We start from the raw sequence: 23,157 nt of genomic DNA, 5'->3' as shown, positions 1-23,157 counted from the left end.
AATACTAGTGTTTATACATTTAATACATATAAAACATTAAACATGGCTCCTATTTAGTCACTGTAAAGGGGAAACGCATGCTGATAGGAGTATGGCCTAAAACCATAAGTAATAAAACACAAGGAGCAAATACAAATATTATTTTGAATTAAAACAAAAAACCTTGTACTTGAATTTCCACTAGTTTGAACTTTGTTTTTGTTTTGTTTTTTTGCAAAGAATTTAAAGTAAATGTGACATAGACACTGAAAGTAATGTGACATATTGCTTGTCAAAGTAAAATCAGGACAGAAGAGACAGATATATTGATCATGTGATGCTGTACGACTGTAAGCTGAAGCTGGGAACTGCACTGATTTTTACCAGCGTTTACCTACAATCTGGCCAAATCTGTTTTCAAATTGAAATGATTCCTTACTACTGATGTAATTAATAAAGCAGGTATTGTTGTATAAATCTGTGTGCTTTTGTTCTATTTCCTTCATGTTAAACATTTTAATCAACTTAAAATTTTGTTCTGACACCAACCCAATGAAAATGATGTTAAGATAATTTACATTTACATTTATTCATTTAGCAGACGCTTTTATCCAAAGCGACTTACAGATGAAGACAGTGGAAGCAATCAAAAACAACAAAAAGAGCAATGATATATAAGTGCTACAACAAGTCTCAGTTAGGTTAACACAGTGCACGTATCATGGGATTTTAAATAATATAATAAATAAAAAGAAAACAGAATAGAGCAAGCTAGTTAGAGGTCTTTACACATATACACACACACATACATATACAATTGCATAATAAATGAAAGAAAATAGAATACAAAAAGATTAGAAAGGTAGTTAGATTTTTTTTTAAGAATAGAATTAGAATAGTGAGTGTTAAAGTTAGAGAGTCAAATAAAGATGGAAGAGATGTGTTTTAAGCCGATTCTTGAATATAGCTATGGACTCAGCTGCTCGGATTAAGTTGGGCATGTAATTCCACCAGGAGGGAACATTTAATTTAAAAGTCCGTAAAAGTGACTTTGTGCTTCTTTGGGATGGCACAATCAAGCGATGTTCACTTGCAGAACGCAAGCTTCTAGAGGGCACACAAGTCTGAAGTAACAAATTTAGGTAAATGGGTGCAGAGCCAGTGGGAGTTTTGTCATCATTTTGACATCAATGCCTTGAATTTTATGCGAGCAGCAATTGGAAGCCAGTGCAAATTGATAAACAGAGGTGTGACATGTATTCTTTTTGGCTCATTAAAAATTAATCTTGCTGCTGCATTCTAAATTAATTGTAAAGGTTTGATAGAATTTCCTTTCACAAAAAAAATTCAAAGATTTGTTCAGATATCGGAGGTAAATTAAGATCTCCATAATGTAACAAAGTGATGTTCACTCACCTCAGGTTACAGTTTGAGTCTTGTAGCACATCAATGAGCTGCTGCTTTGAGTCACCAATCATATTGTTGCTCAGATCAAGCTCTTTTAAAAACTGCAGTGCTCTTGTGTTGGTCAAAGACTGAGTTAAAGAAGAAACATCTGTAATGCCACAGTCATTTAGACTAGAAAGAGACAAATGGAGAAACAGATATTATCTTACAAATCCTTAAGGTGAAGACTTTTACACAAATATAATACAAACTCAGACTCATTGTTAGGGTTGTAGCAGTATACCAGTAAGTCAGTACATAATGATATTAAACTTGATCATTTCTCATATCCTGTACTTTTTCTCAAAAAAATGCAACAGGGCAGAGAATATCACCTCCGCATGCGGATCTCTTTTCCTCTCTACAGCCAGTAAAGAGTCTCAACTTGTGATATACACATGCAGCAGAGAAAATGTCAAAGAGAAGTTAACTTTAGATAACCCCAAAACATTCAGATGTTTCTTTTAGCTTAAAGTTCTCTGTATTGATTCTTAACCTGTTAAATGTCACCCCGTCCCGTATACGGGACGCCTACGTTGACTATACTATATTACAATCAAATCTAATCTAATCTTGACAAACTATATATCATTGGAAAGGTCTAACACTCCCAAATATATATTTTACCAATATTTTTTGTTAAAAATTATGTAGGAAAAGTAATAGATGAATTTATGACAAGAGTGCACCCTCAGAAATCTACATTACAAAAGGAGCTTTGACCTTTGTTTAAAAAAAAGACTTCCTCGTTGCCTTTTTCTCTATCACATTTTAGAAATCATCAGAAGTTATATATCACTTGAAAACATAAAATCTCAAAATTCATCCTTCAAAACCCATTTTAAAATCAGACATTGCATTACCATGTAAATGGTACATCAAAATCATGTTACAAAATGTTTTCAGTCATGAATTATAAAAATTTAGGTTTGTATCATGCGCATTCATGTCTATCTTCAAAAACGTGAGTGACAGTTAACAGGTTAAACCACGAAATCTTTCAGTCTATGCTATTTTCAGTTGATGCGTTAATAAAAATTCTCTAAACATTATTTGTAGTGCCTCCCAGATGTGTAGAATTTGGGTATACAGGGAATGCAGGTGCATATGGGCCAGGGCAAACTAGGGGGCCACCGAGTGGGACCTTTTAATTAAAACTTTAAATTAAAAATAGAACTGCAGCATTTTTTTTCTTCACAATTATTTTGTAAATAATAATAATAAAAAGGTTGAAAACTAGCTAGTTGAAAAAACTGCATCATAATTCTACCTTAAGCCCTTTACTTGCAAGCATCGCCGACGGCCCCAGTTTATTGTTTCACTTTCACAGCACGTTAAACATCACTCTCTTACTTGCAGATTTTGCAATAAATAATTAAAATGTAAAAAATGACACATACTGCAACAATTCCTTTTTTTTTAGACCCTCAAGTAGAAAAGCTATTGTTTAGAGCTGTTTAGTTATCTGTAGGAGGATCATGATCTCTATTTGATAACAAACAAATAAAAAAAAAATGTGATCAATTTATCCAGACCCGTGCAGCCTACTTCTGTGTTTGACTGTTTCTCCCATAGCATACAGTGTTGGGCAAACAGTAACCCCCTACATACCTCATACCTAATAATAATAAAAATAAATAATAATAACCAGTGTTGGTCATGGTACTGTAAAAAGTAATTTGTTACAGTTACAAATTACTTCTCCTAAAATGTAACTAAGTAACTCAGTTACCACATTGTAAAAGTAATTAGTTACTCAGCAAAGTAACTGTGACTTTATTTTTTATGTTCCATAATGCTATTATGTCATATAACATCTTTAATATATAAGATGTTTATATTAACTATATTAGCAAAAAGAAAAACACTAAACCTACTGCCTTGACCTGACTGCACAGGCTACTATACGGATACAGTCTCCATTCACCGGGGCGAGACTGGAAAGGAGGGGTCGAACCACGGGGTGAAGTTTCAGTGGCAGGCCAGAGAGATGCTCACTCGGAGCGTGCCCTGTTGCCATGCCCATCTCAGGACTCGGTTGTGAAGCCAGTGCTGAAGCAATCTCATATGGAGTAACACAAACGGTATGACCGCCGCCGCGGACGCCATATGCCCCAGGAGCCTCTGAAACAGTTTCAGTGGAACCGCTCTCTTGCCCTCGAATTGTCTCAGGCCGCGCGAACATGGCGACTGAGTCTATATCCATACCGAGAAAAGAGATCCTCTGCACACGGGAGAGCTTGCTCTTTTCCCAGTTGACCTGAAGATCCCTGTGCTCGCACAACCGCTCTCGAGAGTGAGCTAGGATCAGCCAGTTGTTGAGGTAGTTGAGGATACGGACACCTTGTTCCCTGAGAGGAGCCAGGGCTCCCTCCGCGACCTTCGTAAAGACATGGGGAGACAGTACCAGAATGGTTCAGGCAGTTAAAGGTGCCTTCCATGAACTGGTTACTTCCTGGTGCACTTTTGGGAAGAAAGGAACCAGAGGGGGGTGCTTGCGATCCGCTTGAGCAGCCCCCAGGAACCAATCATCCGACCTCGAGCGATCGGGACAGGGTGGAGGATTCCACTTAAGCCCGATGCTCTCCGCTGCCCGGGAAAGCATGACCATCAGCTCGGGATCGGACTCGGTCAACACTGGCACTCCCGAGGGAGGCAACGCAGCCGAATCCTCATCTCCCGAGAACTCAAGCCCGCCTTGTGATGCAGCGATCGACATAAGGTCCTATTCGCGAGCCCCGAATGAGATATCAAGAGCCTGAGAGGGTCCAGCAAACTAATCCGGAAACTGGCTGCAGCGTATGGTATGTGAGGGGGATGTGGCCCAAGGAGGTTGGCTCGTCGGGGAAGCCCACACAGTAACCCTTAGATCACCCTTGCCACCAGCCGAAGTAGCCCTCTTAGGAGAAGAGGAGCTAGAACGGGGTGTGGCAGAGGGGACTCTATACCTTTTAAGGTAATTGAGTCTCGATCTCAATGCCGAGATGGTCATGTCCCCGCAATGAGAACATGAGCCCTCCACAAACGCAATCTCAGCATGCTGGAAGCCCAGACACGTGACACAGTGATCGTGGCCATCAAAGGAGTGATGTATCGACCGCACCCAGAAACACACGGGCGAAATGACATCTTTAAAAAGACTCAAATCGACCATTTACTCTTTTGTGAAAAGAGAAAGCTCTTTCAGGGGTGTTGAAGCGTCAGGGGAACGTGGGAGCTGTCGCAGGAGACCCAGACGAACCGCTGAATCGCGCCGTCACACCAACACCAGCTGACTCGCTTGTAAACACTCAGGGGTGACTATTTACGGCACTTCGCAATCACAGATTCTAGTCTACTTCTTGGAATATATTACCCAAATAAGAAAATGTTCACTGTATATTGTCATCTGAACGAGTAAGTACAAGTCTGGCACTTTTATTTTGACCAACTGAGGAAAAAAGCATTACAATAAATTGCGCTACCTATGGTGATTTAATCTAAAGGTTTCTTAGCTCATCAAACCGTGCAAATGATTATTACTTTATTCTCAAATTATCAATGTTAACAACATCAGCATTGCGTGACTATGAGTACAGTGTATTAGTGTGTAGATTTCAATTTCTGTACAGTCTATCTAATTGTCATATCATTTGAATTTAATATTAAATTTCTTAAGAAAAGAAAAGAAAAAAGAATGCTTCCTTTGAACTGGTAGTTTTTAAATTACAAATATTGTGTAATCCCATCTTTAATCAGAAGCACATTTAAAACTGAAATATAATTTAATTTCATTCACATGTGTTTCATAAACATTTATTCCTTTCTGGATTACAATCCGCCATCAAAACGATTTTTTTTATTATTATTTTAATTATTCTAGCTGCTGTGAGAAAAGGCTATAAACGATCCTCCACCTGCAGGATTCTCATATGCGATAGCCTAGTAGCCTGGACAACTTTTTTATATTTACAGCCGTGACTTGATGCAGTGGCATATTTGAATTTCCCGTGAAAATCTACCTGTACGTCTCAAATTAGAAAACATTATTATAAGCGAACCATTGTGAATCGGGCTAAAGTAAGGCGGTAGTTTTGAACACTGGCTGGTTATGTACTTGCTCAAATATTGATTTTGGATCATTTTAACCAAAAAAGTTATGACTTTAAATATAAGTATAAAATGACTATAATGAGCCTTGATATAAAGTATTGATTCATAATTGTAATATTATTAATGTACCTAATGAGAGGGTTCCTAAAATAGTTTATAGCATTAGTTCATTTTTCCATTTGTGTAACCATGAAATTGTGATATTTGTTGAGACAGTTATAGTACTGTGAAAATCTCATACCACAACAACGCTACTCATTGTAAGATATTGAGTATAGGATTTGGTTTAAACTTTTGAAGTGATTTTAATTATTTTGATTCTTGTATGTGAACTATTTGTATGTCACCTCAATCTCTCCAGTTTACAGTGTGAATCCTTCAGTATGTCACATAAGTGATTCACTCCTGTGTTTTTTATTTCATTTCCACTCAGGTCCAGTTCTCTCAGGTGTGATGGGTTTGATTTCAGAGCTGATGTCAGGATGAGACACTGTTTCTCTGTAATACTGCAATCACACAGACTGAAAACAGAGATAAAAGAAAATGACTCAAGAGTTATGTTATGTTCATGGCGTGAGTTAAATGCATCATGAGTATATGCCATACAATCACTAATACCAGATAAAACAATTACATTTAAACATGGAACAATAAAGACATGAAAAAACAAGTCTTGAGACGTCCTCACTTGACAAGTAAATTTATCAATGTTTTTTTTTTTTTTTTTTTTTTTTTTTTTAAAGAAACAGACAAAATACAAGAATAAAGATTTTCCATATTTTTTGTTCATGGGTGCAAGATGAGATTATGCTTTTAATATTTAGGTTTGCATGTGGGGATCCGTGAAAACCATTTTGTCTTATTAGTCAACCTTCCCCAGTCTTCTGGTATATGTGGCAACCACAAGCTTATTTTATTTCCAATAGGAGAAATGCAGCAGGAGAGCCTTTTTAGAGAAGGGTTGCTTAGAAGGTTGTTCAAGTGAATCCTGCTTACAAGACAACAAAACCTTTTCATGGCTGCTACATGTTATTGACAAATCAGTGATGACTTTGATCATAACCAATAAAAACACATTTTACTTTTATGTGACCTAAGACAACATGGAGGAAAATTATACTCGAGGTTGCTGAATTTAGCCTACTCATTTACAAAAGGCCTGTTTAAGAAAAATCTCAGCTATATTTTCATTTGCTATAACAAGCAACAGCAGAATATATATATGTATATATATATATATATATATATATATATATATATATATATATATATATATATATATATATATATATATATCTATATCAATCATCAGTCATTCACTTGTCTGAGTAAAAAGTTACTTGTCCGGGAGCAATGTGTTTTTTTTTTAAATTTCTTTATTCTGAAGCAAGTCTCATCAGTGCTCTATCAGTTATTACTTTAATCAGTATATTTGTGATATTTGCCTTAAATTGATTGCTGTTACACTTTTTAACTTTATAAAGGACAATATTTTCCTAACCTGATTAAATGTACGTCACCATTTACTTAAAATTCTTAAATTTGATCAAAACATTAAGTTAATAAGACACTATATGGTTGTTACTATTCAAATTAAATCAGTATCAACAAACTCCATCTTTCCACTGCAGAGGAAACATAGCAGCTGCATCGAAAGTGCCATTTAGATGTATTTACTAAATGACTGTTTAATGAATATAAGAGTTTCCATAAATTAATTTACTCAAAATTGCAAATGCATAAATAATTTTATCAGATTAATGTTTTACTTTTTTGACATGACAAATATGAAATGTTGGGAAAATGCAATGATATTTTTTAAATATGAAATTAAACCTCCAGTAGGTGGTGGAAAGTGACTGTCTTAATGAGTGAATCATTGATGAAGCCTCAATTGACGAGACTTTGATATTGTCCATACATTATCCATTACTAGTCACCATTTACACTGAAAGTAATAAAATCAGAATCATTCTCGCCAAAGTTTCAGTGCTGCAGTTATAGTTTGTTATTAAAATTTTGATTAGGTTACTTGTGCGGTAGGCAGGTGAAATTCTCTTACACTTGCCCCTTCACAAAATCCACTTGTCCTGGACAAACAGACAAACATGGCCCAATTATAGGATATACTTTGTAATTATAACTGAAGAAACATCATATGTCTTTACTGTTAATTATTTAAGTGTGAATTAATGATTTACACATCAGAAATGACAAGTGGATCTATATTGCATTGTGTTCTTCTGGGGTAAATTAAGGCTTATTTTTAAGCCTAAATTAATACAAAAATGATTAAAAGTAGATATAGCTGATGAAACTTTATGCTTTGTTGTATCAATATGAATGGGCAATTTTTGTATGAATACAGCCTGATTTGCGTATATGTGCAAGAAATATATGCAATCGCCAAAAATATGAAGAAACTTTAATGTTACAAATTTTTAGAGCGGTACATCATGCTCTTTTCTGCAAGATGGCACAGACAGTAAAGGCAGGATTAGTTGAAAAGGGGCATTTTAGGGGCACCCACACACATGAAAAACACATATTAAACCATATCATTTTTTACACATGAAAAAAAGAGAGAAGAAAAATCTAGTTTAGTTTTAATTTTTCTGTTTAAAAAAAAAAAACAAGATCAACTCGTTTCTCATTTCTAAAGCATCAAAAGCATTGTGATGATCCGTGCACATTGCGTTCCTTGTTTTTATTATTATTATTACTATTATTAATTTTTTTTTTTTTTTTAAACTAAAAAACAAGAATTTGCCTTGATTTTTCATTTTTAGATCCAGGGGTAGAAAAACGAAAAAATAACTTGAATATTTGATTTCCACGTGTGGGCAGGAATGAAATGCCCCTTTCCACTGATTGGTCTAGCAAAGTTCAAATGATGTAGTTATCAAGTTTCCCTCAGTTCTGCGCTACAGAATAACAGTTCTCCACTACTATAGTTAAAGCTTTATTGCAACTACATTTCATCTTACTCTCATCAAACAACCAGACTAACAAATGGCTTAACACAAACTGTACTGGGGCAGCGCCTAGACAAGCCTTACTTCTGTGTAGGCATAGATTCTCTATGGCAAATATTGGGTGTATGTTTCAGAAATATGAATGTATCTGCACCCACATTATTCCACTACTTCTTTAGAGCACTGTACATTTTATTTATCTGTCCATTTATCAAAATCTGTGCGGTAAAGCTGTGTGATGCACTAGATAGTGCAGAGCGAATGCATTTACATTATAGTGACATTATACATTATAGGTTGAATCGATGACTCGACTCATTCAGCAACACAACTGTATTGATGTGCCACTGCCTACTGGTGGTGTAACTTTCCTAATTCAAGTATCCTATCGTTTTATTTTGTCATTCATTTCATATTTCTGTATTCAAAATTATTTTGTTCAAAAAATGTAATCACATATTATGCCATTTTAACTGCTGTACAAATGCATTTACTGCCCTCTGAGCAGCTTTAACTGTGTAAATAAATACATCTAAAATCAACTTAGATGCAGCTTTTGTGTCACATGCAAAGATGGCTTTGGTTGATACTGATTTAATTGGTAACACCTGTAATGCTATATTTTTCTAATATTGACTAAATTTAGGAATTTAGCATTAAAGATTACAGACATATTTAATAAAGTTAGAAAAAAAAAAACATTTTAGGAACCTCATCTTTTTGTGTAGTTTGTGTCAATGTTACTTCATATAATGATATGTTGTCCTAGTTGAGGTTATTTGTAGAGTAGGTAAGGCCCAAACACTCAAACCCAGACCACAGCCACCTAAGACATAACTTGTTAGATGTTTTCTTTGCCTTTTTAATGTGTGGTATTGCAAATTGGCATCTCAACTTATTCACTTATTCAATAAAACTTTATGTCAAACTCTCATGCCAATAAATTCAATCACTGAATCAACAACACTGAAACAACCAATTTGAAGAATGAATAGCTTGATTTCTATATATGTGTAACATGCCAGTCTTTTTCAAACATATGATGCATTTGTATAAACGTCTCTATGAAAAAAACTCAAAATAATCAAAACAAAAGACTGCTGTGTATTCACAATAAATTCTACACTACCGTTCAAAAGTCTGGGATCAGTAAGACTTGGAATGTTTTTTAAAGAAGTCTCTTCTGCTCATCAAGGCTGCATTTATTTGATGAAAAAAAAAAAAAGTATAAAGTGTCACATGGTCCTTCAGAAATCATTCTAATATGCTGATTTATTATTAGAATTTTCAATGTTGGCAACAGTCAAATATTTTTTTGGAAGCTGTGTGGAAGCTTTTTTTTTCAGGATTCTTTGATGAATAAAAAGTTAAAAAGAACAGCATTTATTTAAAATAGACACTACTGTTCAAATGTTTGGGGTCGGTAAATTTCTATTTTCTTTTTCTTTTGAAAGAAATTAAAGCTTTTATTCAGCAAGGATGTGCTAAATTGTTAAGAAGTGATAGCAAAGATTTACATTGTTAGAAAAGATTCATATTTTGAATAAATGCTGTTTCTTTTAACTTTTTATTCATCAAAGAATCCTGAATAAAGTATCACAGCTTCCAAAAACAACATTTGTCAGCACAACTGTTGATAATTCTAATAATAAATCAGCATATTAGAATGATTTCTGAAGGATCATGTGACACTTTAAACTGGAGTAATGATGATGGAAATTCAGCTTTGCATCACAGAAATAAATTATAATTTAAAGTATATTAAAATAGAAACCGTTATTTTATATTGTAATAACATTTTGCAAGATTACTGTTTTATTTCTGTATTTTGGATCAAATAAATGCAGCCTTGATGAGCAGAAGAGACTTCTTTAGAAAACATTACAAGGCTTACTGATCCCAAACTTTTGAACGGTAGTGTATACTATTCTACGCTTCACTATAATGTAAATGCAGTCATTCTGTGCTGTCCAGTGCTAAATAAAATGTGCAGCGCTCCAAAAACATAAACTGTGGGTTAATCTGGGTGCAGCTGCATGGTACATTCATATTTCTGGAACATACATCTAATATTTGCCATAGAGAATCTATGCCTACACAGAAGTAAGCCTTGTCTAGGCGTTGCCCCAGTACGGTTTGTGTTAAGCCATTTGTTAATCTGGTTGTTTGATGAGAGAAAGATTAAATGTAATTGCAATAAAAATTTTAACTATAGCAGCGGAGGACTTTTAGTAGTGCAGAATTGAAGTAGAGATGATGACGACATCATTTAAACTTTGCTTGACCAATAAACAGAAAGACGCATTACATTCCCCTCCACACATGGAAATTGAATATTCAAGCTATTTATCCATGTTCTACCCCTGGGTGTAAAGACAAAACAATTAGCTGGATTTTTCATACTTTTGTTCATGGGTGAAAAAGACAGAGACAGAAATATTAGAGAGACAGTCAAAGGTAATTTACAGAGAGATCAGGCACGGGAGGAAAACGCTCAGAAATGTAGACCTGGGCAATACAAGACTTCGCAATGACAAAGGATCTGGGAGATGCTTATATAGTCACCTAATTGGTGTCAGATGTCGGAGTAATCAGGAATAGGTGTGTGGGTATGTGTATGTGATTAGTCCGAATAAAGATCAGTACTCGGGTGAGAGTTCCCTGTAGTGGCGAGCAGGAAGAACTACGTGAGAGTTTAGTTTGTGACAGAAACGCCCCTTTTATCCCTTCTGTACTGCACCGCACTGATACATGGCAACTGTGAGCACAGTTCATTTTCAACATGAGAAAAGCGGCAGGTGAGCCGAGTTTTTATAATCTTGTGGATTCTTTGCTAGGGGCGTTTAAAAGATTATATATGTATATAGTGCATGTTCTTGACAAAACAAAAAATGACTTTATTCAATGGCATTTGAATTTTACTGTATGTGATCTACAACAACATGGAATAGGCCTATGATAGCCTACAAATTTTTAGCTTACTCAGTTTATTCTATTCCTATTTAAGAAAAACCTCACAAACAACAGCAACAGAAGCTATATTTTGAAGAGTGCAACAAGTAGGGTATTCTACTGCACGTCTTCAGTTGGTGGATTCCGATCCGCGCACGCTATCCCGATAACAGCAGAAAGAGCTTTAGCTCAATCAGTTTTGGTCATACAGTATTTGAAAAAAAAAAGTTTATTTGAGGTTCTTTATAGAACCCTAGGGTTATTTTACTCAACTCCAAAGAACCCTTTATGCCAAAAAGGTTCTATATATGGAGAAAGAACCCTTTTTGACCCAAAGGGGTTCTTTGGGCTAAACCATGTTTTAAGTAGATTTTTAAACATTTGGCTATTTAAAAATATTACACTAAATTATATGTGTTTATTTCAATTTTACTTTGACACACCTTTATTCTGAAGAAAATATACTTAAAATGTAGGCTACGACTGCACTCTAAAGTTTAATAGAAAATAATTGCCATGTGATCCTGTACACCAGCTGAAAAAGGCCTAACATCTAAATTAACTGGTTTACTTAAAGAGTTAGTTCACCCAGTAATCAAAATTATGTCATTAAAAATTTACCCTCATGTTGTTCCAAACCCGTGAGACCTCCGTTCTTCTTCAGAACACAGTTTAAGATATTTTAGATTTAGTCCGAGAGCTCTCAGTCCCTCCATTGAAACTGTGTGTACGGTATACTGTCCATGTCCAGAAAGGTAAGAAAAACATCATCAAAGTAGTCTATGTGACATCAGAGGGTCAGTTAGAATTTTTTGAGGCATCAAAAATACATTTTGGTCCAAAAATAACAAAAACTACGACTTTATTCAGCATTGTCTTCTCTTCCGGACTGTTGTGAGATTTCAAAACACTGAAGTGTAGTGATATCCAGTTCGCGAACGAATCATCGAATGTAACCGGATCTTCTTCAACCAGTTCACTGAATCGAACGGATTTGTTTGATTTATTTATTTATTTTTTAACTGTGAGTATTTAGTGTTTGCAGTTATAGTAAATTATTCGTTTTACTGAAGTTATTGTAAATTATTCTAAACACACTTTTTTTGGTTGATATAGATGTTCCTCTATCAGAGAGCACTTTTAAAGTTTTTTCACCACCTAATCAGCATGCTGAAAAGTGTAAGTCAGAGGAAACATGACCAACTTGCTACAACACAACACAAAAGGTACATTACTTATTTCTTTTTCCCACAGTACCAACTTTGGGAAACTTAAGTTACTGATATCTTCTTTTCTTCAACTTTCCACATTTTATCATGCAGGTTCTTATGATTGACTGATAAAGAAATAAATATTTTGCACTGTCACTGCAGGTCTGGACTATGGAGTGCAGCATTACTTGTTTGGTCATCTACATTCAAATGAAAACGCCACACTCCTCTCTAATTCAAGTAAGTTTTAATATTTTATTTAATTGTACTGTACTCTCCATAGGTCTAATAAATGTTTCTCTGAGTTGTATCCCCATCTTAGGATGTCAAGACTACTCATCGCAAGGAGAGTTAGCATCAAAATGGATGTGTGACTGACCAATAACACAGAGATGCCAGAAGTATCGGTTTGCTGTCTACTTTATATTCAGTACTATGGAGCATCTAAAAGCCATCACTCAGTTAATTTCAATCAGCACTATATAGCCCTTCCCAGTGCTGAAATTGTTATGGGCCCTTTATTTTTATTGTTTAAATGCTTATCTGAATGTAAAATTAACATTTAATGCTTATACATTTAAAAACAATACTACTAGTTAATCTTTTCAGCTCCCTTTTCAGAAACATGTGGTTCACCATCTCTTAGGGGTTACACATTGCCAAAATTTGCAATACACAAAAAGTCAAGCTACTTGGTTTATATGAGAATGGGGAGTAAATACCTGACATTTATTTAAAGTTAAGGGTAATGACCTGGTTGTGAGATGCAAAATAAGACTGTCATTAATTTATATTAATATTAAATAATAAATCTTTACTTAAGTTTTCATCATAATTAGTTTACTGTAATTCTTAAATCCAAATTATAGGTTATACTTTGGAATTATGAACTGAATTAACGAATTCCGAGGATGATGACAGTGAACAGTGTGTGGCTGTGACCACATTACAGATAATGAGTTCAGGCGGGAAACACTGCACCTCTTGTTGGTTTCATGTGAATTACATAAACATAAAATTATAATTTTTTCTATATAAATTGTTTCTTTTATAAGCAGACATTTTGAGCTATCTATAGACATGCAAATACTTAAGTATTTAATACATAATACAAAGAATGTGTTTTACTTATGTAAATGAATACATAAGTAAAATGAGAAAGTGAAAAGTTTGTCATCAAATAGTATATTAATGTTGTGCATCTTTTTCTTCCAAACGTTTTCCTTCCACTCAACTTTCTGTTAACATGCTTGGATACAGCACTCTGTGAACAGCCAGCTTCTTTGGCAATGAATGTTTGTGGCTTACCCTCTTTGGGTGTCAATGATTGTCTTCTGGACAACTGTCAGATCAGCAGTCTTCCCCATGATTGTGTAGCCTAGTGAAACAAACTGAGAGACCATTTTGAAGGCTCAAGAAAGCTTTGCAGGTGTTTTGAGTTGATAGGCTGATTGGCATGTCTAATTTCTAATTGTCATTCTAATTTGTTGAGAGCAAAAATCATCACAATTAAAAAAAACGAAGACATAATTAATTTCAGTCTGTGTGCATTGCATTTAATTAATACACAAGTTTCACTATTTGAGTTGAATTACTGAAATAAATGAACTTTTCCATAACATTCTATATATATATATATATATATATATATATATATATATATATATATATGTTTTTTATTATTTTTTTCTTGTAAGAACCGCTAGCAAAGAATCTGCGAGATTAATAAGCTCGGCTCACCTGCCGCCTCTCTCCGGTTGAAAATGAACTGAGCTCACAGTTGCCACATATCGGTGTGGTGTGGAAGGGTGAAAGGGGCGTTTCAGCGCCACCCACACATTCAAAACAAATATTAAAGCATAATCCAATTTTTAACCCATGAACAAAAGTATAAAAAATTCAGCAATTTTTTTTCCGTTTCTTAAACAAAACAAAACAAAAATGACGTTTTAAATGCTTCAAAGTTTCTACTGCTAAACATTTATTAGCTATTAATATTTCTGAATTCTTCTTCATATGGAGAAACAGAAGAATGTGCAGTGCAATAAATTATGTATCTTGAGCCTTGTTGTCTTAAAATTAAATAAACATTAATTCTTAAAATAAATAAAATTTAAATCACTGTAATTGCTGTAAAGTATAATGATACTAACTCTAGTTTTGCCAGCTTGCATTGTGGGTTCATCAGTAGATCACTGAGATTTTTGACTCCAGAGTCTCGTGGTTTATTTCCACTCAGGTCCAGTTCTCTCAGGTGTGATGGGTTTGATTTCAGAGCTGAAGTCAGAGCAGAACAACCTTTGTCTGTCATATCACAGTATCTTAATCTACATTTGGAGAACAATAGCAAAAAATAAGTTACATATTTAGTATACATTTTTTTAGTTTAAACTGTTAAAAGTGATTTCAAGCATTTTAATACTTGTTTGTGAATATCCTTAACCTCAATCTCTCCAGTTTACAATGTGAATCCTTCAGTATGTCACATAAGTGATTCCCTCCTGTGTTTTTTATTTTATTCCAGCTGAGGTCCAGTTCTCTCAAGTGTGATGGGTTTGATTTCAGAGCTGAAGTCAGGATGAGACACTGTTTCTCTTTAATACTGCAATGGAACAGCCTGATGACAAAGAGAAAGAACATTGACCAGATTTAAAATAATCCTCCTTTTAAAGAGCTATAGTAGTTGTATAGTCTGTCACAGTCTATACCGTTGTTCACATAATCTGCTTTAAATTGAGTCACTACATCTAGTAGCTTTAAACTTTGTTTTATGTTTCATTTTTTAAACTTTTTGAAATCTCTTCTGTTTATTGTAGCAGAAGTATCATATGATTTTTTTTTGCAGAATGTACACAATCAGTTAATTATTGAAAACATTTAAAGTGTGACTATTTACTAATTAAACACCTAATTTTTAATTGTAAGCAATGGCAAAAGCTAGAAGACACAATGATATGATATAAAAATTTAACTTGGGTACAGTTGTCTTAAACTAAACAGTGAACTTTAATCACATTGTAACTGCTGTAAATGTTACTCACTTTAGTTTTTCCAGTTTGAATTGTGGGTTCATCAGTAGATCGCTGAGGTTTTTCACTCCAGATTTTCCTAGTTCATTCCCACTTAGGTCTAGCACTTTCAAGTGTGATGGGTTTGATTTCAGAGCTGAAGTCATCGCAGAACAACCTTTATCTGTCATATAACAGTATGTTAACCTATATTGGCAGAAAGAGATAGAGCAGGCAATAAAACAGACAGGCGAAGAGAGATCCTTATTTATATTTCGGCATATAACAAAATACTTGTTTTGAACAAATAATTTGAACACAAACCTTTTGTGAGATAGTGAGTATAACTGTTCCCTTTCGAAAGCTTCAATCGATGCTGCGCTGCTCAGCGGAATTGGGAAATGTCTTATTCGTGACCAGCTGTGAATAATGTGTGTAACGCGTTGATAAAATTGACCCGGTGGTAATATAGACTCGTTTGATGACATCATTGGAGCGCGCATGAAAACCGGGGCGATAAATAGATAAGCCACAGGTGCATCAACAGGTCTTTTGTCTTCAGATCATTCTGTGCATGCGTGCGTCAGGAAAATCTTCGTTAGGATGAGTCAACGAAACAGTAAGTGTTGTGCTCCTCCATGCTCACTTTCCATATCTGAACTGGATACACACGATTACTGTTTTGTTTGTTGGGGAAGAGCATGCGGTTCTGGCTGAGGAGAAAGGCGAGTGCAAGCATTGTGAACTGTTCACAGTGAAGGACGCTTTTGTCTGAATTATTTCCAGACCGCACCCACACCATCATTGTGGGACTCTCGTAGGGATCTGCGTGACGAGCGACCGACGGGTCCGTCCCTTTCACTTGCTGCATTACCTGATCCACGCATCCTTTCTCGTGATCTCGAAGCTCGCTCCGGTGCTTCTTCAGTTCATGATGGGGATGATATAACTCTTGGGCATACCAGGCTGCAGGTCAGGCTATGGCAGTGTTACAGGCATACCAGGCTGACCTGTTGAAGGACTTGAGTGTGGGTAGTAGTCAATCTCTGGGGAAGAGTGGTGTACACCGCATTACATGGTGCCCGTCTCTCCTCAGTGCCCTCAGGAGATCTTTCTGCCAACCCTGCTGGTGTTCCAGGGTACAGCAATCTCCGGCGAGCGCTTCTTTCAGTTACCGCCCGGAAACGTAGCAGTGCTAGGAGACTCGCTACCTCTACGGAGGCCTCTAGAATGGCTAGCATGGTCATCCCCTGCCGGTCCGCCGCTTCAGGACACCAAGCTAGTGGCTCTAGGTGCACGAGGAAGTGTTCCCTGAGCTTCGTCGAGCCACAAATTTGTCTCCCTGTGCGACTAAGCAAACGGCCCGTGTCATCGGCCATTCTATGTCAGCTTTAGTCAGCACGGGGCTTAGGCATCTGTGGCTTAATTTGACGGGCATTGAAGAGGCATTCGTCAGTTCCTCCCTCACTGCACTTAAGTGGAGGGGCCATCAGCACCACATTACATGGTGCCCATCTCTTCTCAGTGCCCTCAGGAGATCGTTCTGCCAACCCTGTCAGTGTTTCAGGGCGCAGCAGTCTCCGGCGAGTAATTCTCTCAGTTACCGCCTGGAAACTAGCGGTGCTAAGAGGCTCGCTACCTCTATGGAGGTCTCTAAAACAGCTAGTACAGTTGTCCCCTGCTGGTCCGCCGCTTCAGGGTACTGAGCTAATGGCTCTAGGCACACAAGGAAGTGGCCGCTGAGCTTTATCGAGCCATGGATTTGTCTCAAGGGGAGGGGCCATTGGCACCACATTACACCTCAGTGCCCTCAGGAGACCGTTCTGCCAACCCTGCCAGTGTTTCAGGGTGCAGTGATCTCCAGCGAGTGCTTCTCTCAGTTACTGCCCGGAAACGTAGTGGTACTAAGAGGCTCGCTACATCCACGGAGGTCTCTAGAGCAGCTAGTACGGTCATCCCCTGCTGGTCCCTCCATCCCCACCACTTCTTGTGCTTCGGGGGGCGGATGTTTCCAGCGACATGTTAGATGTTCCAGTGATTCCTGCCGTCATTCAGGACATGGAACATCTAACATCCCCTCAAAAGGAAGTGTTAAAATTGGTACCACTCTCAGAGAGTCTGTCAGTGTGGAAACTTCTGCCGGGCATTTCTGCGTGGGTATTGAGCACAGTACGGATAGGATACAGGATCCAATTTATTCGTCATCCTCCTCGTTTCAAGGGTGTGGTCTCCATTTCTGTGAAACTGGAGCTGATGCAGGTACTGTCTCAAGAGCTACAGACTCTTCTGGGCAAAGAGGCCATAGAACATTTTCCTCGTCCAAGGAGAGAGTCGGGCTTCCTGGTTCCCAAGAAGGGTGGGGGAGTGCACCCAATCTTGGATCTTTGAGGCTTAAACCGTACAGTCAAAGCACTCAAGGGAAATATGTTAACAGTCAAGACGGTCGTGTCATAAATTCGGCATCGCAATTGTTTCATCATGATCGACCTGAAGGACGCATATTCTCACATTGAAATTTTGCCACAACACAGGAAATTCCACAAAACAGAGACATTGTGTTAGCTCATCTATTTTCTCTGCCTTCGTAAAGTAAGCAACCCAGCATTTCTGACATAGTATGACATGTTTTTAATAGTTAGTTCTACGTAAAAAATAAATCTTTTGTTTAGACACACAGACATCAGGAATCAGCGTGAGCATCACAACAACGGTGACCATCAAAAAAGCATGTTGTAGCCAATAAAAACTCATCCATGGCTCCCATCATGCATTGCGGCATGAATAAATTATGAGCTGAACTGTCTTTTTAACTTTTTATTCTAACTATATTTTATTTTTGCTGTTTTTATGTTCATTTTTTGTATCTAGTTTTGTGATGTTCAGAGTTGGTCTGTTTATCTGAATATGTTGTTTGTCACCATTGTTGAGATTCATACACTGATTATTGTTATCTGTGTGTGCCTAAAATTAAAATTCTTTAATAAAAAAAAAAAATCAGAATCACTTGCAAGAGATACCTACAAAATGTATAGAAAACACAGATTTTTTCATTGTGGAATCAAAGCTGTGACAATCAATACGGAAGTTTTATTTTGAGAAAAGACTGTAAATGAGTTCAGTGACTCATGTCAAACAACGATTACATTAAAACATAATCATCAACACGCGATGATTTTTGCTCTTGGTTTGATAAACAAACTTTAAAAGTAAAAAGTTACAAGCCAAGATCCCAGCTAAAGCAAACACTGAACACTATAATGGTGACACACAAATTGTGATTTTTCTCGTTTGTGATTCTGCTTGTTAACATCAGGTGTCTTCAATAATGCTCAATCATAACTCAATTAACTTCTTAATTATCTCATTAACTTCAACTCTGCTTCAGTGTTACTTTTAACACTGCTTTAGTGTTTATATGAGTCCACACTCAGAGTGTTAAATTAACACTGGGGAGTGTTAAATTAACACTGGGGATTTTGCTGTGTAGTGCTTTAGCAAGGGGTGCCCCCTTACAACAGGTTTGTGATGCGGTAGATTGGTCCTCTCCGCACACATTCATAAGATTTTATAGTTTGGATGTCCATGCTACTCTGGGCTCTCATGTCCTTGAGTCAACATCACAAGCTAATGTCTGAGGCCTTATTGTGGTTTGGTAGCACAACTGGACAACCTTAGGGGTCCAGACATTTTCAAGCACGGTGGCGTGGGTATTCTCGTTCCCAATGCGCTGAGCAGCACGACATCAACTGAAGCTTTCGAAAGGGAACATTCACGGTTACTTAACTGTAAACTTGTTCCCAGAGAAAGCAGAACGAGATGCAGTGCTGCATTGCCATGTTGAATATGTCCCAGGACTGCTCTTCAGACAAAATGTCCTGTTGATGCACCTGTTGCTTATCTATTTATAGCCCCGGTTTGCTGGCGCGCTCCAATGACGTCATCAAAAGAGGCTATATTACCGCTGGGTCAATTCTATCGACGTGTTAAACACATTATTCACAGCTGGTCACGAATAAGACGTTTCCCAGTGCGCTGAGCAGCGCAGCATCTCGTTCCGCTTTCTCAGGGAACAAGGTTACAGTTAAGTAACCGGGAACGTTATAAGTGTTAAAGTGTATACATGTAAGTGTTTTAGTTTAAACTGTTGAATTGATTTTAAGCATTTTGATTGTTGTATATGAATGTTACTGACCTCAATCTCTCCAGTTTACAGAGTGAATCCTTTAGTACGTCACATAAATGATTCACCCCTGTGTTTATTTCATTCTTGCTCAGGTCCAGCTCTCTCAGGTGTAATGAGTTTGATTTCAGGGCTGAAGTCAGTATGAGACACTGTTTCTCTGTAATACTGCATTCAAAAAGACTGAAGATAGAAAGAAAAAAGACAATGATTTTGAACTAACCCTAAACTTAATTGCGGGAAAGTTATGACATTTGGCACACCGATAGAGGACAGTCTCAACATTAACCATAGTAAGTTTGGAGTCTCTAGCTCAAACTCTCTAGCCCACCAACAGCTAGTTATGCCAAGAACCTTTGAAACATAAAAAAGTCAAACAAATATATATATATTTGTTTTTTTTTACTTGTCCTAGACAGTTTATCTGATATTAGCCAAAATTTATCATCTTCAGATCATCTTCAGAACATGCTGGCAAAAATGTATGGATTTCAAGTTGATTGGTCAAACAAAAATGCACAAATAAATTTTAAGAAGTGCATTTCAAAATAGGTGTGAGGCTATATCTCTGCAATGCCTTAGGTCCGCGACACACCAAGCTGATGTTGGCCATCAGTGAGCATCTGTCGGGCTATTTTGTTTGGTGAAGAGAAGACAATGCTGAATAAGGTCGTAATTTTCGCTATTTTTGGACCAAAATATATTTTCGATGCTTCAAAATATTCTAACTGATCCTCTGATGTCACATGGACTACTTTAATGACGTTTTTCTTACCTTTCTGGACATGGACAGTATACCATACACACAGTTTCAATGGAGGGACTGAGAGCTCTCTGACTAAATCTAAAATATCTTAAACTTTATTCCGAAGATAAATGGAGGTTTTACTGGTTTGGAACGACATGAGGGTGAGTTATTAATAACATAATTATGATTTTTTGGGTGAACTATCCCTTTAATGTTAAGTGATCTTGACCAAGCATTCCAATATGCAAATATTTTCATATCAACATGATCCACTTAAAATTAAGAAAGTTGATAACATAACATGATATTAAAAATGGTAAGGAGCGCTGCTTTGTATGTCTGCCTGTCTTGTTTATCCTTGTTGCGGTTTCTACTTTAGAATGACAAATGCATATCACTGATAGCTGCTGATCTAGACAGCTAATTCCTCTCACGCAGGCACAAAACACATGTGTTAGTTTGCAGGCAGTTGTAGTCAGTGTTGTTTGTTCAAGGGCAGCTTTTTGGTCCAGATGCTGCCGACACAAAATGACAACACTGTCGGATTTTGTCGCTGCTAGTTCTTTGAAGTCAGCTTGGTGTGTCCTGCCCTTAAGTGAATTCAAACCAAACTTGGTGTTTGTTATAATAAACATGAACTGAGAGCATCTGTACAGTTTTGCACAGTGCAACCTAGTGGTCAGCATATTAAAAACCTCTGAATGGTTTGGCCAAAAATCTATATATTAAATATATTATGAATGCATTGGTGTATCATCACAAAACTTGGTATGTCTTTGGCATTATGCCCTGAAAGTACTCAAAATGTAAAATAAAATAAAATAAAATAAAATAATGGAATTTCATGTGGATTCATGGTGAGGATAACTTATGTCATGAGAATAGTCTTGATAGATTCCTTGAGTCATGCAAAGAACACTGATACCAATTATGTCATAATCTGCCTAATTTTATTTCTGCCATTTAGATTTTCTTTGAAAACCTAATTTTTTCAAACTCTTCCTAGACTGTTGGTGCAATTTTCATCAAATTCTAATTAAATCTTTCTCAGACTTTCCAGCAAAACTTATGGATTTTGTGTAAGTAAAGTTTTATATACAGCATCAACAAATGTGATGGCATGATGTCAAACTGGAACTGAGGCTGTATCTTTGCAAAACTTTAAATATCAACACCAACTAGTCCTGTCCTATTCGGACAGGACTATTTTTTTAAACGACATTTGAGTTTCGTTTCTTATCACCTGATGTCTGCGATTATCATGGACCAGTTCGGATGGAACTAACATCTCCATGTTTATTGCAGAGGTGGGAGGGTCTGTTTTATACATCTTGGCATTGCAGAGATCACGCTCTCTGTATGTGTACAGTGCGTATAGTCATTCTAAATGATTACCATAGTATAACGACAGTTTTACAAAAAATACCATGGTGAAGCTATGTGTGGTTACTTTAATTTAACTTTTTTTAATTTATTTATTATCTGTATTTGTATTTTATAATTTTCATAAAGGTACATATGTACATGTAATTAAAACATTATGTAACTGAGTGCAGAGATGAACCCAAGTAATATCTTACCTGATACTGATTTTAGCCAGTCTTAACAGTTTACATGATCTGGCTCTTGATTTTATTTTTGTTATTTTTTATTTCTTTGCCGGGAGGAAAACATATCAAACATGCGTGCATTTATGAGCTTGTACAGTACTTCACGATTGAGTACTTCAGGATGAGACATTTCTCTGTAATACTGCATCTACACAGACTGAAGACACTCAGAAATTTTAGATCTATGATGATAATATAATTAAAGAGCCTGTCATATAGTCTATAGTTCATACAATCTGCTTTTAATCGTGTCACTACTGCTGTGTGCTGACAACTTTTGTTTCTTCTTTCATTTTTTTTCAAACTTTTTGCTATTTTCACTTTTGTTTTTTGTAACAGATGGAAATGTAATGATATTTCTGCAGAACAACATGCACACAATCAGTACATTGCTTTATATAATTGAAATGCAATTATTTACTAGTTAGACACCTGGGGGGTATTCCAGAAAGCAGGTTATGTGACATACCCGGGTATGTTTAAGAGTAAGTAAGTGGATAACCTCAACTTTCGGTTCCAAAAATGGAGGTAACTTTCGGGGTATGTTAGTTGTCATAGCAACTCACACTCTGAACATAACCTGCACTGGAGCAGGTTATGTTCCAGGGTTAGTTCACTTCAGCGAGCTTTCAATGGGCGTGACAGATATCGCACAACATTTTTTATATATATATATATATATATATATATATATATATATATATATATATATATATATATATATATATATATATATTTGATATGTTAATGAGGAAGCGCTAATATAAGTAATAAGGCAATATATTATATTATTTCTTTTATTGGCATATATAAGAGTTATCTGTATAAATACTATGTAGGTAATGTTTAACTTAATATATATTTGTATATTAAATATTTAAATATATAATATTTATTTATTTTATTTATTACATTTTATATTATCTCACAGATGGATCGCATTTTCTATAATGTCT

The 23,157-nt window shown here is 36.2% G+C and overlaps 1 protein-coding gene across 1 annotated transcript in view; it reads right to left on the bottom strand.

The window, feature by feature from the left end:
* Positions 1-1,391: 1,391 nt before the first annotated feature.
* LOC113099071 (NACHT, LRR and PYD domains-containing protein 3-like) overlaps positions 1,392-23,157 on the bottom strand; it is a 107,059-nt gene continuing 85,293 nt past the window's right edge. The window contains exons 12-15 of the mRNA XM_026264149.1: positions 15,099-15,272; positions 14,809-14,982; positions 5,865-6,038; positions 1,392-1,557 (exon numbers count right to left, since the gene is read on the bottom strand). Coding sequence (XP_026119934.1) covers positions 1,392-1,557; positions 5,865-6,038; positions 14,809-14,982; positions 15,099-15,272 — 688 coding nt within the window. The remainder of the gene's footprint in view (positions 1,558-5,864; positions 6,039-14,808; positions 14,983-15,098; positions 15,273-23,157) is intronic.

Source organism: Carassius auratus, unplaced genomic scaffold (genome assembly GCF_003368295.1).
Source record: "Carassius auratus strain Wakin unplaced genomic scaffold, ASM336829v1 scaf_tig00216852, whole genome shotgun sequence".
In the NCBI taxonomy this organism is placed as follows: Eukaryota; Metazoa; Chordata; class Actinopteri; order Cypriniformes; family Cyprinidae; genus Carassius; species Carassius auratus.
This window is presented reverse-complemented; position numbering and strand designations above follow the sequence as displayed.